This window comes from Citrus clementina, unplaced genomic scaffold (assembly GCF_000493195.1).
Source record: "Citrus clementina cultivar Clemenules unplaced genomic scaffold, Citrus_clementina_v1.0 scaffold_3, whole genome shotgun sequence".
NCBI classification, from domain to species: domain Eukaryota; kingdom Viridiplantae; phylum Streptophyta; class Magnoliopsida; order Sapindales; family Rutaceae; genus Citrus; species Citrus x clementina.
This window is the reverse complement of record NW_006262339.1, coordinates 35,446,143-35,464,144: the sequence shown is the minus strand read 5'-3', so window position 1 is coordinate 35,464,144 and position 18,002 is coordinate 35,446,143. Positions and strand designations below refer to the sequence as shown.

Here is an 18,002-nt window from a genome sequence, read left to right as displayed (position 1 = left end):
AATTATAGTTTCAAATTTATAAAATTTTAGTTCAAGTGCGGAATCTTTTTATAAAACGATATACACATACCTGATTAACTGAACCGACATACATGTAGTTTTTTTTTCTTTAAATGGTCCTCGACAATGTCGAGAAGAAACTTAAAATAAAACTAAGAAAAGAGTAAAATAAAAACAAGGAGTTGAGACTTTAAAAGAAAGCCAAGCCTCTCAATTAAAAAAATAAAAGTCAACAAAACATTAAGCACCGAATTAACTAACGCGATTTTAAAGGGATTGGGAAGCATCCTTCTGAAGGAAGACACGGATCTCAGGTGGTGTGTTAAGTTTTAACCACGCATTGGTCTTAAATGTTTTCCACTTGTTTTTCGCACCCAGCGATTTCTTGAAATTTCCATGCAGCTTATCCCCAAAAAAAAAAATTTCATGAAGATTAGATTCGTGGCTCTAAAGCTCTTCAAACTTCAGGAATGGCACTAATATAATCCAGCAAGTATCAGTGGTGACAGATTGTTTCTATTTAGATTCTTAAATAATTCCCATATTACACGATTCGTTATTCACTCCATTAAAGGAAAAGAAAGATGCTACGATAAAGTAATTCTCCAATTTTCTGGTCCTTTAATTCGCAGACTTTTTGTGCTCTTGGATCTGTTCTAGCTGTCATGCAACTTTTAGGGCGGGTGATTGAAATTGAATCAGTTTCAATATTCAGTTTTTGGGGGGAAAAAAAAAAGGAATTTCATTGTATGGATGTTGGTTTTTCTAAACAACATCCATTTAATATTTGTACGTTGCCATCCACATTGTACACATCATTGAGTCTTCATTAATATTTTAATACCTACGTAATTTAGTTTGTCTCAAGTATTACAACAGTGCCTTGGAACGACGGCAAATACAGGCAAATTAGGATTTTACATATTATATGTATGTGAGGTCCACATTAGTCTATACAGAGATATTTTAGCATGAGGGAAACGCATAAGGCAAACTTATATGATGAAGTTGGCGTGAACCATAGAGAAGATGGAAGACATGGCGTTACTTCACATGCGGACAACAAGGTCAAAGTAGTTGAAGATAAATCAATCTCTACATAGATGTTATCTATCAAGATCAAGCAAGCAATTTTCCTTGAGATGGAAATTACAATTGGCGTGATCATTGAAGATTGAGATTAAATTGTTTTGATTTAAAGCAGATGATAAACAGATATTGAAGAGATAATATTGTTATATTATCGTGAAGAGTTCCTTATACATCTAAAGGCTTTGGGAGTTATCAAAGGAAAAAAATTTAGACTCTTCATTACACATGATTTGTTTGTCACTATATAAAGGTGAGTCATTCATATATTTTACTAAAAGGATTCTACTTCAGAGGCTACAACCTTGTGATCATTCTTTAATTTGGGAGACATTGTCTCTAGTCTTTTCACGAGAAGGGTCACATGTTCACAGTAGAGGGAATTTACAGAGAGGTGACACATCATTGACTAAGAAGTCTTGCTCGGGGGAGGAAGCAAAAGTCATGTGGTGCACACAAAGTGGTCACTTGGTTAGGTTATGACAAGGTGGCCACAATCACTAGAGGGTGTCTCAGACCGTGTAAGATTCCAATAGTTTGTAATCTCTTGAACCTAGTGAATTATTTGATATCTAAATGTGGCATCATGGATGCAGGGATTTGAATCCTAAACCATGTAAAAATTCTCTTGTTTGTTTTATTTTTGCACATTAATTTGTTTAATCCGCCTTTAATTGAACTTGGTAAACCTATTAAAATTGGATCTGTCATATCATTTTTACTTCGTTAATAATGTGTGATTTAATGCTAATACATAGAGTAATAATACTGGTCAATTTTCTTTTTTTTATAAACTGAATTAATTAATAAAAAAAATAAAAGAAAGGAATTACAACTGTCCAGAGGGGACATAATGAGTTTTATTCCTTAAAATTTGTAAGAAGTTAAAGTAGAAAAAAGAAAAAAGTATGAAGTTAAACCAAAAGAGGTAACCATATAAAATGATATTTTAGAAACTCATTCGCATCATGAGAAAGTAACCACAAATTCTCTAAAGGCGGAGTCTGCCACCAAGTGAGAGAATCACAAATAAGACCCAAGTTGGTTAAATGATCAGCCACATAGTTAGTTTCTCAGAAGATATGAGAGAATCTAAACGCCATAGAATTGATGAGATTACAACAATTCAACCATCTGTTACGGATACCCCATGGAGGATTGAGCGAAGGATTGGAAGAAAGATGAATGACTAACATAGAGTCGCTTTCTAGCCAAAGACAATACCAACCCTTGTCATGAGCAAATTCAGTAGCTAACGTAGCTGCCATAATTTCAGCAAAGTAGGCAGTGTTAATGCCTAAAGAAAGACCAAAAGCACCTAAAAAGATCCCGTGTAATCTCAAAAAACACCACCACAAATTGAGCTACCTAGATTACCTTTATATAAACCATCAATGAAAACATTCAAGAATGCAATAACACGAATTTTTAATATCAGATTACTACTAACCTACCATAAATTAAAAATAAAATAAATGAAACAAAGTATCCTTAATTCCAAAAACCAGACGGAAGATAAAAAAAATCAATGAAAACATTCTTAAAATTTCTTAAATAAATAAATAAAGATCATTTGAAGGCTTAAACAGCAAAATCGGACCAAAATCTGGCCGTGTGTGTAACAAAGCCACAAATTCTATAGACTTTGTTCAAAATTTTACCCCACCCGTAAAAGATAGAGGGGGTGCACAAAACGAAAATTAATTTTTTTAATCTCTTGAACTCAAATGGTCAGTAAACTAAAACTGTTTGAAGAATTTGGAAACAGTATAAAATTTTGTTTTGAGAATCAATTTCATATTTAATCTAATTGAAACTTTTAATTCGAACATACCCACTCCTTGCTTCGACCGAGAATAATCATTAAACTTTTAAACCTCTTTATTTATTCTTCTTTTTGACAGAAATATCTAAAACAAATATTGATTTTGACTTTTGTGACGAATATATGTACTTTTATTTTCCTATTGTGAATAAAGCAGTTTCCCTTTTCTTGTTTTATTTTGATTCTCTTCATTTTGGGTTACAACAATAATGCCAGCCTATAATTGTTCTTCATGCCTGTTAAAAATTCAACAAGAATAGTATCAATTAATATTTTCAGGCTTTATCGGGCCCTTTGAATACGAATTCAACTGCAAAGAAAAAGACTATATTCTCAGGATTTTATCAGTCTTCTTTTTTTTTCTTTTGCTTTTTGAAAAAGTTCTTCTTTGTTTGATAAGCAAACTATTGAGAGGAATCGATACAGAACCTTCTGCTTGTATGTGATATACTGGCCTTGAAATGACTGTTGGGACAGAATAACCTACCACTTCAATTTATTTATAAGTAATGTTATACTTGGTTATTTAGAAATATTTGGGATTTGTTTGAAATTTCTGTTAGAAGGCTCAAAAATAATTTTTAAAATTAAAAGTTAACTTTACTGTTTGATAACTTTTCTTAAAAATCACTTTTGACAAAATAATTGTATACTATATTATAGTTGATTTTGAAAAGCGAGGAGATAGTAGTTTTTCAAAATTTAACTTTGAGAATCAATTTTATGTTCAATATAATTTCATATATATCCCTACATATTTTACTGTGAACCCAAAATTATCCTTAATTAGGTAAGAAATAAATTAGAAAATTTAAAATCATTATTATTTTGATTTTTTTTTCACGCACTCTTTTTACTGCAATTCTTCTTTGTCCCATTAACTATACCATCAAAACTTCTCTAGTACTGCAAATAAGATCACCACTTAGGTTAATATAGTAAATCCACTACAATTTAATACTCAGATAAGTTAATAAACTCTATTATATAATAATTTTACATAGTACCAACTGGGGCTAAAGGTCTAAATTAATGATTTCCATAAACTACTAAGATAATATTTTTTCTTAAAATTCTTATGCAACTATGTAGTCTCATTCAAATCATAAATTTATAATATGTTAAAATTAAAAATATAATTGTTATGATATTTAATTAAACAAAATTTGATTGTTGTGAAGAGAAGAGGATATAAATGCTTCTTATCTCCAAATTCCAACAGCTTTCAACTTTAACCAATTCAACTTTAATTAATCAGTCAAAATATTTTTTTTCACCTTCTTTTCTTGTACCCTCAAAATACAAAGCGCAGGTGGCTTGTTATTTGATCAATTCTGGCATCTCTTCTCCTATATAATAAATATCGGCAATAGAAATCAAATTAGCAGAGCCAGATAGGAGCTAGTGAGTGATTAAGCGAACTGAAACGTTGAACAGCCAGCTAGGAATTACAAGTAAAAATAAAAATAATTTGTTTACATGGTACTCTGTTATATTCAGCTGAACAGTCTACTCTGACTGTTAAAACTCAATTTGTTTTTTGGGTTTCAGGTTCCAGCATACTCTCTGTTCAGCCCTTCCAAGCTATATAGATACACACACTTTCAGGATTCCAGTAAGTGCTTCTGCTTAAAACCCTTTTATGATTCACCCATGCCATTGCTAAATCTCTGATTGATGTGAATTTAAACATGAAAATTTCTAAACTTGTTTATAGAATTTGATGGTTGATGATGATCTTTTATCAAGTTAATATTTGCCGTCGTATCACTTAATTTTAAAGTTATGATAAATATATTTTCAATAAATTATTGTATTGGATCCTTGGTTACGCAGAGAACCAATTCGTAGCTTGTTCTATTGAAGCTCGAAGCTAAGACCTGAGTCTTAGGAAAGTCGCTTTTACTACTGGAGCGACCTTAGCAATTAATTATTGTACTTGTTCTATTGAAGCTCGAACGTAAGACCTGAGTCCTAAGAAAGTGAGCTAGACCTTAGCTTCACTTCTCAGTAAGTGAGCTAGACCTTAGCTTCACTTCTCAGTTTTGAGCTAGACCTTAGCTTCAATTCTCAGTTTTTTGTTCGATACATCATTATGTTCTGACTAGTATCATTCTGTCGATTCACGCATATGACACAATTTTACTCTGATCAATGTTGTTGGGTGGCTTCACTATTCTGATAGATGTTCTGTCAAGTCCCATGGAAGTGAGATGAATCCATTATATATTTTGTCTTGTCCCTCCTAGTAGTGTCATGATTGTATGGTTGTAGCAGAAGCCCATACGAGCTCATAAGATGTATACTTTACTGAGATGATAATGAACATGAAATTAACAGGGAACATTTGCCCGAGGCTATGGCGGCGTCGAAAGCGACAGAGGCGATGATTGGGACATTGATAGAGAAAGTGTTTTCTGCTTTGCTGACTCAAGCTCAGTACGCACTTGATTTTAAAGATCAGCTGGAGGCAATGAAGACAAAGCTTGAGCTAATGACTGCCTTCATCTCCTGCACTGATAAGCAGAAAACTCGGGGGGAGTTCATGCAGAAGATCTTGCCTAACCTGAGAAAAATAATTTATGAAGCTGATGACATAATGACGGATTGCCAAATTAGAGATGAATATCGGAAAGATGGGTTTTGCCACAGGTTCTCACTTCGTGACTTGTTTTTCATATACCAAACAGGCAAGGATTTGAAGCATATCAATTCACGGATTGAGAAAATGGAGTCTAGCTTGGGGGTGTATGGAAGAGCAGAACAGCCAATCATCCAGCAGGGGCCCAATAATTCATCATACCAAATATTTAAATATTCCCCAGAGGACCAGGAACCATCTGAAATAATCGGTTTGGAGAAGGACTTGGAAAAGATTAAAGGATGGATCCTTAGCAGTAATGAGAAGCTTCAGCAAATCGGTATTGTGGGTATGGGTGGTTTAGGCAAAACCACCATTGCCCAAAAGATATTCAATGATAGAGAGATGGTTGCATACCTTGAGAAGAGGATATGGGTGCCAGTTTCTCAGAATTTCAGCGAGGAACGAGTCATGAGGGCCATGTTGAAACAGCTGGGAGAGGATGAATCGGGAATTGAAGAAAGTCATTTGCTGCACAAAATTCAACAGAGGCTCAGTGACAAGACCTGTCTCATTGTAATGGATGATGTGTGGAGAATGAATCTAGATTGGTGGAAGAATTTATATCCGACTGAAAAAAGATGCTTCGTTATCATCACATCTAGAAATGAAACCGTTGTCAACAGTATGGGAGTTGATGAGTCAAGAATTCATCGCCCAAAAATTTTAAATGAAGAGGAGAGTTGGTCATTACTCTGCAAGCATGCATTTTTAACGGGCAAGGGAAAATGCCCCAATAAGGAGTTTGAAAAAAAAGGTAGAGAGATCTTGAAGAAATGCGGGGGACTACCGCTGGCAATCAAGACAATAGGAGGCTTGCTTGCTCCAAAAGTCCATTCCCTTAGTGAGTGGAATAAAATCAATGATGATTTTCATGTATATTTGACAACCGAAAGAGAGAACAATTCAGTGGTGGCTTCTCTACGACTGAGCTATGATGAACTCCCCACACATCTAAAGCAGTGCCTCTTGTGTTTCTCTGTTTATCCCGACGACTTTGAGATAAGTGGTGAACAGATGGTACATTGGTGGGTGGGAGAAGGACTCATCCGGGGCAGGGACAATCGGACTGCTACGGAATTAGGCTTTGATTATCTTTCAGAGCTAGTAAGCAGATGCTTGGTTGAAGTTGTGCATCGAAGAGGCTATGATGGCAGGGTCTATAGTTGCAAGATGCACGATCTGGTCAGGGATATGACCATTCAGATTGCAAAAGATGAGGCTTTTTGCAGCTTTGATGAAGAAGGCAGGCAGAAATTGACACAAGACTCGCGATGGTTCGGTTTCAACAGTGACATGGATCCAAAATCCCTGAAAAAAAGTTCAAGGCTCAGGGCATTGATACTGCAATCAAGCACTCCAGTTTCCCTTTGGAATGTGAAATCGCTCATGTCACTGAGGGTGCTGGATTTCTCATACTGTAAGCTTGATCAAATTAATGTTGAGGATCTATTGGATAAGATCTCTTCACTTAAACGCCTTGCATGTCTCAACTTAAGCGGAGTTGCAGGCAATATTGAGCTCCCATCTTCAATTCAAAAGCTTCGTAATCTCCAAATACTTGTTCTGAGGAGGTGCACCAAACTACATCCATCAATTACTAGTTTGAAGAAGTTGATCATCTTGGACCTCGGATCTTGTCCTCTCCAGTATCTACCTCGTGGACTCGAGAAGCTAATTTATCTCCAGGAGCTGTCTGGATTTCGGGTGGCGAGTCAGTCTAACACACAAGGCTGTCGACTTAACGCCCTGCTGGGACTGAAGCAGCTAAGAGTTCTACGAATGTCCATAAATAATGAGAGTGAAATCTCGGAAGATGAATGGAATGTCTTATCACAGCTCGAGAAACTCAAAATTTTAGCTATTGATGCAGAGGATTGCAAAGAAAAACATGTATCACAGATGTTGGATAGGCTTTTGCCTCCTCCGAGCCTTCAGGAGCTTTACCTCAGGCGATACCGCCACGAAATTCTGCCAAAATGGATTAATCTTAAGCACCTCTCAAGCCTGCAATATCTCTGTCTTGAGGATGGAGACATCAGCAACTTCGAAAGCAGTTCTGAATCTGATCAGGATAGCAATGGCACCACATGGGTCCTTGAGGGTCTATGTTTAAAGTTCATGCCAAACTTAATTCTTGATTGGAATGTTTTGCTGAAGGATATGCCTATACTACGTTATGCAGAGGTTAGTCGTTGCTTCAATCTGAAAAATTTCCCTTATCCTTCTGACAAGCCGGCTGTATGGAAGAAGAATCAAGATTGAGAAATCAGAAAGTATGGTACACTGCTACTTTCATTAATTATACTAGCCACTTATGATAAAATAAGAGCATGACATGTATTATTGTTGGATCTTCTTGAGGTATGTATTCAATTTGTCTGTTACTTGGGTGTGATGAATATTCAAACTTGGCCAGTGTTACTGTATTAAGTTTTCAATAATATTAGATATCCCAATATTTGAATCTCAACTTAAATCCAAATATCATGTGTCACTCATTTATTAAATAATATAATTCATAACTTCTAAATTTATTTAACTATCATTCAATGGATGAACATTATATTAGTTGAGACTTACTTTAGGACATGAATATTGGGATACCTAACTTTCCTCTTGACCTTTTTCATTTTTTTATTCTTTTAGATCATTGTGCAAATGAAAAAAAAAAAAAAAAAAACCTCAAACTACTTGCAAGTTACATGTATTATCAAAATTAAAAAAACATCAACAACCAAACAAGAGATAAAATCATAAACTATGTAATAGTTCTTGAAGAGACCAACCAAAACTTATAAAGTACTGCAAAGGCCACACGTAATAATAGGATTTAAATTCAGTATTGAATTGAACTTTTTGCTAATGTTTTAGAAATATAATTGATAGTTATTAGATAAGAATATAAACCTAATTAAATCTTAGCCAAATATTAATGTACATGTATTTGTGATAGAAGATTATGAAGAATTGAGCACAGATGAGTTCCTGTCTTTGTCTTTTAATGTCATTTATAATTTTCCATTGAGGTTACAATTGTAAATTTAAAAGAGGGGTTTTATCAAGATTTTGAGTGCTGTAAACAACACCACTCGCAAAGCAAAGCTAAAGAGGGGCCTGTTTGTTTTTTTTTACTTAATGGCTTAATTAACGTAAATTCAATCAATTAAATCATTAAGTCCGTTTGTTTTTTCAACTTAACAAAAATTTTCAGTCATTAAATCATTAAGTTATTAAATTAATTTTTTTAGCTTTTTGCTTGATCTAAAAAGTCTTAATGATAATCATTAAAAGATATTCTCCGAAATATCCCAATTTAATTAATCGATTTTCTTCCTTACTTGAATAAAATTTAATAATTAACATTATTATCTATCTCAATAACTTGTGTTGATGTAATGATAGACTATTATTATTTTATCTTTTTTTTTCTTCAAATTAGCATTATTATCTTCATATATTTTTATGAACAATATAAAAACATCGTAAATTACAATAAAATCAATTAACATGTACTAATTAAGAATATTAAAGAATTGTAATCAATTGAGTTGATTTTTTTGTGTTCATAATATATTATTTTATTTGTATTCTTTAATATGTGTGATTATTTGTTTCACATTTATAAGGGCACAAATGTAAAAATAATAGTTTTCGGATTTTTTAAATTAAAAATATTTTAATACTTATTTTTAACAATTTTAAAAAATATATTATTTAAATTCAGACATTGAACTTTATTTATAATTCAGATTACTTTAAGTGTATTCAAATATTAAAAAAAAAGCCACCAAATTGTTAAAGATGTCCACTTCTCTCGAAAGGTACCGGGGGTGTTGAATTTGATTGGTAGCTAAAAATCTGCCTTTTTTCCTTTTTTTTTTTTCTTCATAGGAAAAGTAAGCAAATAAAAGATGGAATGAAGGTGTAAAGACTACCACACAAGATATTGATTAGCCTGATTAGACTGATTTCAATTTCATGCTACGGCAGGCTGCATCCCTTCCCATTATTAGTTATTATTAGGCTTTAGCATGCTATGTTTATTCTCTACCGTTAACATATATGTTTTCATAATGTTGATTTTGATGATAACAAACAAGATTAAGAATGATAAATCTTTTAAGCCCAAATTATTTAATATTCTTTTAAATCATTATTTTCACATTATAAATATTTTATATTTAATGGAAAAATGATTTTATGAAATTAATTGTTTTTATTCTTTTTAAATAAATCATTATTTTCACATTATAAATGTTTCATATTTAATGGAAAAATGATTTTATGAAATTGGTTGTTTTTCAAAGTTTATGGTTTAATTGAAAGAATTTTGAAAACTTTGAAATAAACAAATATTGCTTGAAATTTCAGATTTGGACCTATTTGAAACTATTTAAATATTTTGGGTAATTCTATAATTTCACATAGTTTGGGTGAAGTCATAATTTCATAAAGTTGTGGGATTGACAAAGCATTATTCTAAAATTCTGAAATTGGACCTTTTTAAAAAATTTCATAACGTTTTGGGTCACACTATAGTTTTATAAAGTTTTAGGGTCAAACTGTAAATTTTATAAAATTTTGGGGTCAAATTGTAAATTTTAATATATAATTACCATTATACCCTTCTAACAATTTTATAAAGTTTTATAAAGTTTCACTGTAAATTTAGGAAAATTTCACTATAGTAGTTACTGTAGCAAGCGGCTATCCGGATTCTGACAAACGAAAGTCCGGATTTTAGGCAGAATCTATCCGAATTGAAAGCGGCTAACCGGATCCTGACAAACGGAAATTCGATTGTTGGGCAGTAAGCTACTGAGCATAAGCGGAAATCCGGATTTGACAAAGCGGCAATCCGGATGTTCAAAAATTCAAAATTGTGGCTGTAACGGTAACATTAAGCGAAATTCTGGATGTCCATAACCGGCAATCCGGTTACGACCAAAATGTGCATAACGGCTAGTTTTTGAGCTCAAACTATATAAACTCAAAACCAATTCATTTTTGGAAATCTAAGCAAGCAAAAACAAGTGCACACAACATATATTGAGCTTCAATTTCGTGAATCATCATTCATTAAATCATCTTTGTTCTTCAATTTGTATATCCACTCTTAAAGAGAGTTTGATTGTTGTATTTTTTATTTCTCATCAAATTGTGAGAGTACAAGTGTGAGAAACACTTGGAGTGAAGAGATTGGAGAGATAATCTCTTGTTGTAAAGGTTTATTGACACCTTGAAGTCAATTGTAAACGTTTGAAGGCTTGGAAAGGCTTGGATAGTGAAATCCTCAAGCCCGGTGTGCTTGGAGGCGTGGACGTAGGCGGGGATTGCTGAACCACTTAAAAATCCTTGAGTTTGCTTTCTCTTCCCTTACTCATTTATTATTGTGCTTTTATTAAATTTATTGTTTTCGAATTTATCAAGGCATTAGATTAAATTGTTGTGTGGCTTGCCTAGGATAATTTTTAAAATTCCAATTCACCCCCCCCCCATCTTGGGTTGCCTAGTTAGTATTTCACCTACTACAACTTTGTTTAAGTATATTATTATGGGAAAATGACAAACACACCCTCAACGTTTAGACAAAACCCTTAATGTTTCGAAAAAAATATTTACACTCTCATTCACTAACGGAAACAGTTACTTTTAATAGAAATAATAATTTTAATATATAATTACCATTATACCCTTCTAACACATAAAAAATTAATTGTTAATTATGTAATTTGTCCATATATTGTTAATAAAATTACAAATATACCCTCATTGCCCAATTCCTCTATTTAAATTTTTATCAAATTCTCTTTTCAAGCCAAATAAATTTAATCTATTATCAATTTTTATGTCTATTGGATATGTTATTTAATACAATTAAAATAACAACAAAAATAAATTCCTACTCTAAATAAATTGTGTATAGTGATTGAGTAGGGTCGTGTCCACAGAGATCGGTAATTATTTAAATCCTTTTGAAACGTAAAATGTAAAATGGGGGAATTGTTGACAATAATAAAAATCAAATTAAAAATAACAAGAATGCAAATTAAAGTTGTAATTCAAATTGGAGAAAGCTCTGGTTGAAGGAATTAACTCAGCTTGATTCGACTACTGATCATTGATTCAAATATAGATTATTATTACTCATGAATAGACCGGTTATAGCTACTGAGACCCTCTAATAACCAATCTCTCCTTAACTAGTGGATAACCAAGGTACGACCGTTGGTTATTTCCCTAATCAATAGACAACTCTAGATACGATCATAGGATTTAATCAATTGACAGCCTGAAAAACCAGAGAGACCCAAATCATAATCAACACATATGATGATTCATTTAAATTAGATTGTTTATTCTCACAACACAACTCTCTGCTATGTTATTTGTCACAAACATTAAATTCTTTATACGATGAATCCTTTAATTGACAATAGATTAAGTTGATAATTAAATAGTGGCCAATTACCTAATTAACAAACATAATCATAAAAATAATTCAGAGAATAAACAAATACCCAAAAAGCAATAAAACAATTAAAGCACAAGAAAGATCTCACAGTAGTGATGAATCAAAGCTTCATTATCCTTCAACTAGAAAAATAGGTTTAGTTCTTCATAGAGAGAAGAGAAAAATTAAGATCTAGGGTTTCTTTCTTTTTCTCCAATCCAAAAATCCCCCTTTTTCACAATAGATTCCTCCCTTAAATACTCTCTCTCTCTTCTCTTTTAGAGTTCTATTTAAAATAAAATACTAATATCTAAAATATTAAATTCGTAATTACAAAAATAGCCAAAATATAAAACACGTTAAACTAAAAACTGCAGGTCCGCAATTGACAGCACGCGCCTACGCCTTATCAACAAAGTTCTTCTGCCGCTCATAATTTCTCCAAGGGAACAATCATCCCTAAACATCATCTTGTAGCTCAATTTTATCACCAATCAATAGAATTGCACCTACAAAAGTAAATCACTATTATTAAATGCAAAACATCGATATTAAGGGAAGTAAACAATGCAAAACTAGTGCATAAATTGCACTCTAACAATACCCTCATTGCCCAATTCCTCTATTTAAATTTTTATCAAATCCTCTTTTCAAGCCAAATAAATTTAATTCATTATCAATTTTTATGTCTATTGGATATGTTATTTAATACAATTAAAATAATATGTTTTGTAATTATTGTTGTAACCAGCCTTTTTTTATTTTGTTGATTATACAAGTTTAAATTATTGACATTTTAATTGTTAATTATCTACTTTAAATTTTAATTGTTATTCTTATGGCATTAATAACTAATTTTATTTATTTATATTCTTGGGTAATGGATTAAATTTATTTGGCTTGAAGAGAGAATTTGATAAAAATTTAGATAGAGGAATTGGGTAATGAGGGTATATTTATAATTTTATTAACAATATATGAATAAATTGGACAATTAACATTTATTTTTTATGTGCTAGAAAGGAATAACGGTAATTATATATTAAAATTACTATTTCCGTTAAAAGTAACTGTTTCCGTTAGTGAATGAGAGTGTAAATGTCTTTTTTGAAACGTTAGGGGGTTTTTGTCCTTTTGTCTAAACGTTGGGGGTGTGTTAGTTTTTTTTCCTATTATTATTAGCACCATCTCTTTATAAAGTAAAGGAAGAAGAATCAATTCTCCGCTCACTTTTAGAGCACTGATTTTTACCCATCATTTTTCTTTATTTTGCATTAGAATTTCATTTGATAGGATAGAGAATTTGGGTTTGTTCTTCAAGGATTAGAATTCTCTCCTTTTTTTTTCAATCTCTTTTAATCTCTCTTAGTCCTTCAATATTTATAAATTTATTTCTAAATAAAGTGAAAAAAAATTTGGCTTGATTGTCAATATCAAATTTTAAAATTCAATCTTAACCACTTATTTCACTTGAAAATATTAGGGGAAAAAATTATTAAAAGAGGATCTTTGTCCATTCTTAAAAGTCAAATTAAAATTCATAATGATGGTGTTGCAGGATCCTTACTACTATATTAAACAAGTCTTTTATTAGAAGGGTTGATTACAAACTAGAATTTATTATTGTTTATTTTTTAATGCAAAATGTATATTTAAATTAATATAGCATATGATGAGTCATGCTTAATTGCTGACGTTCATATTTTAAAATTATCAAGATGCAGTTGAAAGATTAAAAAAGAAAAAGAAGATATAAACTTCGATACACTAAAGACAAGAATAGTGCATTCTAGTTCATATTTTTCTTATCTTTTAACTATGTATTTTAAATTCATCTGAACATCCGAACCTAAGCACCAAGCTACATATTAGATTATAAATTGAAACTTGTCAAATGATTACTAATATTACTATTTTCATTGTTACCGAGTGTTAAGCATTCCACTTTACCCATGTACATATTTGAATAGGAATATTCATAATATACTAATTAGCATAAAATTCTATTTAAAAATAAATAAATAAAAAACTAAAAAGAATCAGAGAGATTAACCAAAAAAAAAAAAAACCAAAACATGTCACAAGGTAGGATGAAAATGAACAAGTTCAACAGTTGTTGACTTAAAACTCTTTTGAAGGCCCAATTTTATAAGTGGGCTACGTAAGGTATTTGAGCCATGAAGACCACTCGTATGGGCCTTTTTTAAGCTCAACCCTGACATCACTCACATGCCCCTTTATCCTCAAGTCAAATCTACAAATAAGTAATTTTTTTTTATTACATAACTCCCGCTTCTTTTATTATACACCCACCCAACATTTTTTTTTTATTATTAAAGAAGGGCTCACGAAGAGCTAATGCAACACTAAACGGGAGTGTACAATCCCATAAGCATTATTACATAATAAACCAAAAATAGCAGGGGGAGGGGACCACCCTACATTCTTTAATTTCACATTAAATAATTTAATTTATATGGTGAAGGGGCGAGGCATAGCGGAAGTAGGATTGATTGGATAAAAACACTAGATATCGTTCTAGTATTGGACTAAACCAACGCGATTAAGTTACCCTTTAATTGAAGCGTGATTAGATATCGTTCTAATCAAGACGACTCAATGAGATTTTTAATAACGCATAAAGCGAGATTAGATGACGCTCTAATCCAAACGACTCTACAAGATAGATTTTGATAGATAATCCCAAATGTAATTATAAAAGGGGAGTTTTATTGAATAATTAAATCTGAACTTTTTTAAAACAATGACAAGGTTTCTCTATTTATAATAGAAGAAACCAACTTCTCTAAGTTAACCTAAAAAGGGAAACTAAATCACAATTATTATAGAAATAAAAGACTAGGACACATACCATAATTGACTTAAACTAAAATAGAAATTCTTAAAACAATAAATATTCTATAATCCCAAATTACCTAAAATAACCTAATTTACCTTCCTACATCATTCTCCCCCTCTTAAAAGAAACTCGTCCTCGAGTTTGAATACAGTCTGGAGGATGCAACTTATAGTGTAGGAGCAAATCATCTTGTAATTCAAACTTGTAGCCTTGCTCATCAATCTTCCTCGAAACTTTGAAGTATCCAAACTTCATCAACTTCCTTCGCTTGTACATTCTTTGAGCCGATGACGACTTCCAAGAACGAACAACGATCAAATAACTCTTGCCCTTCCTCAATTGCCGCTCAATGCGCTCTCCAATAAATTTCACATTTTCAATCAAATCTTCTTCAAGCACAATCTTCTTGTCTTCAATGTGAATAGGTAAAACCATTTCAATCATTTCAACTTCTTCAACTTGATTTTGCGGCACGATCTCGATCATACTATTAGGCTCGCTGCTTAAATCAAGATGAGATTGTTCTTCTTCTTTAAAAATCCCAAAGAGAAAAAAAATTTCATCATCTTCAACACTCGTCTTGTCCTCCAAGGAAACATCATGCAAATTCTCGCTCTTGTCCTCCAAGGAAACATCATGCACATTCTCGCACAAATTGTCAGATTGAAACTTCAAATCAATGATAAATTGTACATTTTCCTGCGGTATCTCACGCGAGTCTTCTTCCTCAACGAAAGGAGAACTTTTGGTACATCTCTAGGCACTTTCATAGAAACACGCAATTCCTTGATTAAATTCTAGATTTCGTCAATTTGTTTATTCACATCATCAAACTTTCTTTAATGTTGTGACTCAATTTGCGATTCGATTTTCTTGGCTAAATAAATTGCATGCTGTAAATTGTAGATAGTGTATGTAGGCATCTTTTCTTGAATATGCAAATCAAGCCCTTTAATAAATCTTGTAACTGTATTCTCTTCAGACTCATAGTAATAATTGCATCCATAAAATCGTTCAAACTCATAAGCACGAGAAGAAATGGATCTCGTACTTTGCTGTACCAAACAATAATCAAGAGGGATAAACTCGGATTGCAAAATACGCTTCATACGGTTCCATGATCAAACTTTGCATTTGCCTTTGTCAATTCGAGAAGTTTGCAACTCATCCCACCATTCTGAAGCACTTATGCTTAATCTACTAACAACAAATGATACTTGCTTTTCTTTGGGAGTACGCCGAAATAGAAACCAGTGATGAATCTTGTCCAATCATTCAAGAAATTTATCCGAATAAGTGTATGCAGATAATAACGGCACATGATAGGGCAATAACGGTAGTTTGCCATTTATTGCCAAGTTTCCACACAATGGCAAAATCGTAATTAAGGCTCAACTCTCGGGTTTGGTATGGCCAACGGTCGGTGCCCGTGATTGGGACCAGAGGGTATCGGATCTGAAAGATTTGGTGATGAGGAACTCGATGGTGGTTGTGGATTGGCCAGATCCGCGGTGGTGGGTGTAGATCGAAGAGGTAAAGCTTGCGGGTTTGAGGGTTGTTTGCCTGATGGTTAATATGGGCGATTTGTGATGTTGATGGCCGGGTTTTGTTCGGCAGAGGATGGAGATTCTTTTGGTGGTGGTGCTCGATGGTGGGGTGGCTTACGGTGGCGGATCGAGTGATGAAGCCGCAGGTTTAAGTGCTTTCGTGCGGCAGTTGTGGGGGTGTTTAAGGATGGTGGTTGATCGGGTTTTGTTCGGCGGTGGTTGGGGATTACAACAGCAGCAACGATTGACGGAAATAGGCGGTGATTTCACGGTGGTGGATGGTTGAGGTCGCGCGGATTTGGGTATTTTCGCGGTGGTTGTAGGCGGCGTTGAGAACGGGCTGGGTTTGGGTTTGGTCGCCGGAGGCTGGCGAGGTTGGCAGCTGTGTTGGCTGGCTAAACAGTGGTGTTGTGTGGTTGTAGTGGCGGCGGCTGTGGTGGGGGTGCGGCGGTTAGGGTTTAAAATTTGGGGATTTTTGATTTTTTTTTTTTCAACGGTGGATTTGGTATGGAGGGGTATGGGGTATCCAGGAAAGCTGTACGATTCGCACAGAATTGTTCTGATACCAATTGATGGGGCGAGGCATAGCGGAAGTGGGATTGATTAGATAAAAATACTAGATATCGTTTTAGTATTGGACCGAGCCAACGCGATTAGGTTACGCTCTAATCGAAGCATGATTCTGAATGAGGTTAATGAGATTTTTAATAATGCATAAAGCGAGATTAGATGACGTTCTAATCCAAACGACTCTACAAGAGAAGTTTTGAATCTTTGATAGATAATCCTAGATGGAATTATAAAAGGGGAGTTTTATTGAATAATTGAATCTGAACTTTTTTAAAACAATGGCAAAGTTATAATAGAGGAAATTCACTTTTCTAAGTTAACCTAAAAAGAAAAACTAAATCACAATTATTATAGAAATAAAAGACTATGACACATACCATAATTGACTTAAACTAAAATAAAAATTCCTAAAACAATAAATATTCTATAATCCCAAATTACCTAAAATAAATTAATTTACCTTCCTACATCAGATTAATGAGGCTACTAAAGAATTCGAACATGAACGACTAGTGATGACGAATGCTAATGATTGATGCACAAGAGATGGAAAATTCTCATTTTTAACACTTATTATCAAAATAGAGGCGTTTGGTGTGAATCTCTCCTCTCATTTGCATCACCAATGGCATCCTCATTGTGCTTTGATACATTCTTTTCACGAAAATGACGACATGTATAGTTTAGGGTTTTTAAAAATATATTTCATTTACTTGAGATATTATTCAAGGTAAGTGAAACAAAAACTTGTGAGTGCTTAGTTGTTCGATTTGTAAAATTTTTTATGATAGTATGTATTAAAGTATGAGGTTCCAATCTCGTTTGTATTGGTGTGAAAGAAGTCGGATTATCATCATATTACTTAAAGAATATATATGTATAATAAAGAGATGAAAATGGATGTAATAGAAAAAATTATTTGATGGGTAATTTGTTACTAATTGAGATTCACTAAATAACAAAGTGCACATAAATAGAAATAAAAACACAAAATATAGAGATATTCAACCCAT

At 32.9% G+C, this 18,002-nt stretch overlaps 1 protein-coding gene across 1 annotated transcript; it reads left to right on the top strand.

Annotated features, from left to right (window-relative positions):
• The first annotated feature begins 5,273 nt into the window (after positions 1 to 5,273).
• LOC18046938 (disease resistance RPP13-like protein 4) lies at positions 5,274 to 7,820 on the top strand. Its single transcript, XM_006442667.1, has one exon. The coding sequence runs from the start codon at positions 5,274 to 5,276 to the stop codon at positions 7,818 to 7,820; it is 2,547 nt and encodes an 848-aa protein (XP_006442730.1).
• Positions 7,821 to 18,002: the final 10,182 nt, after the last annotated feature.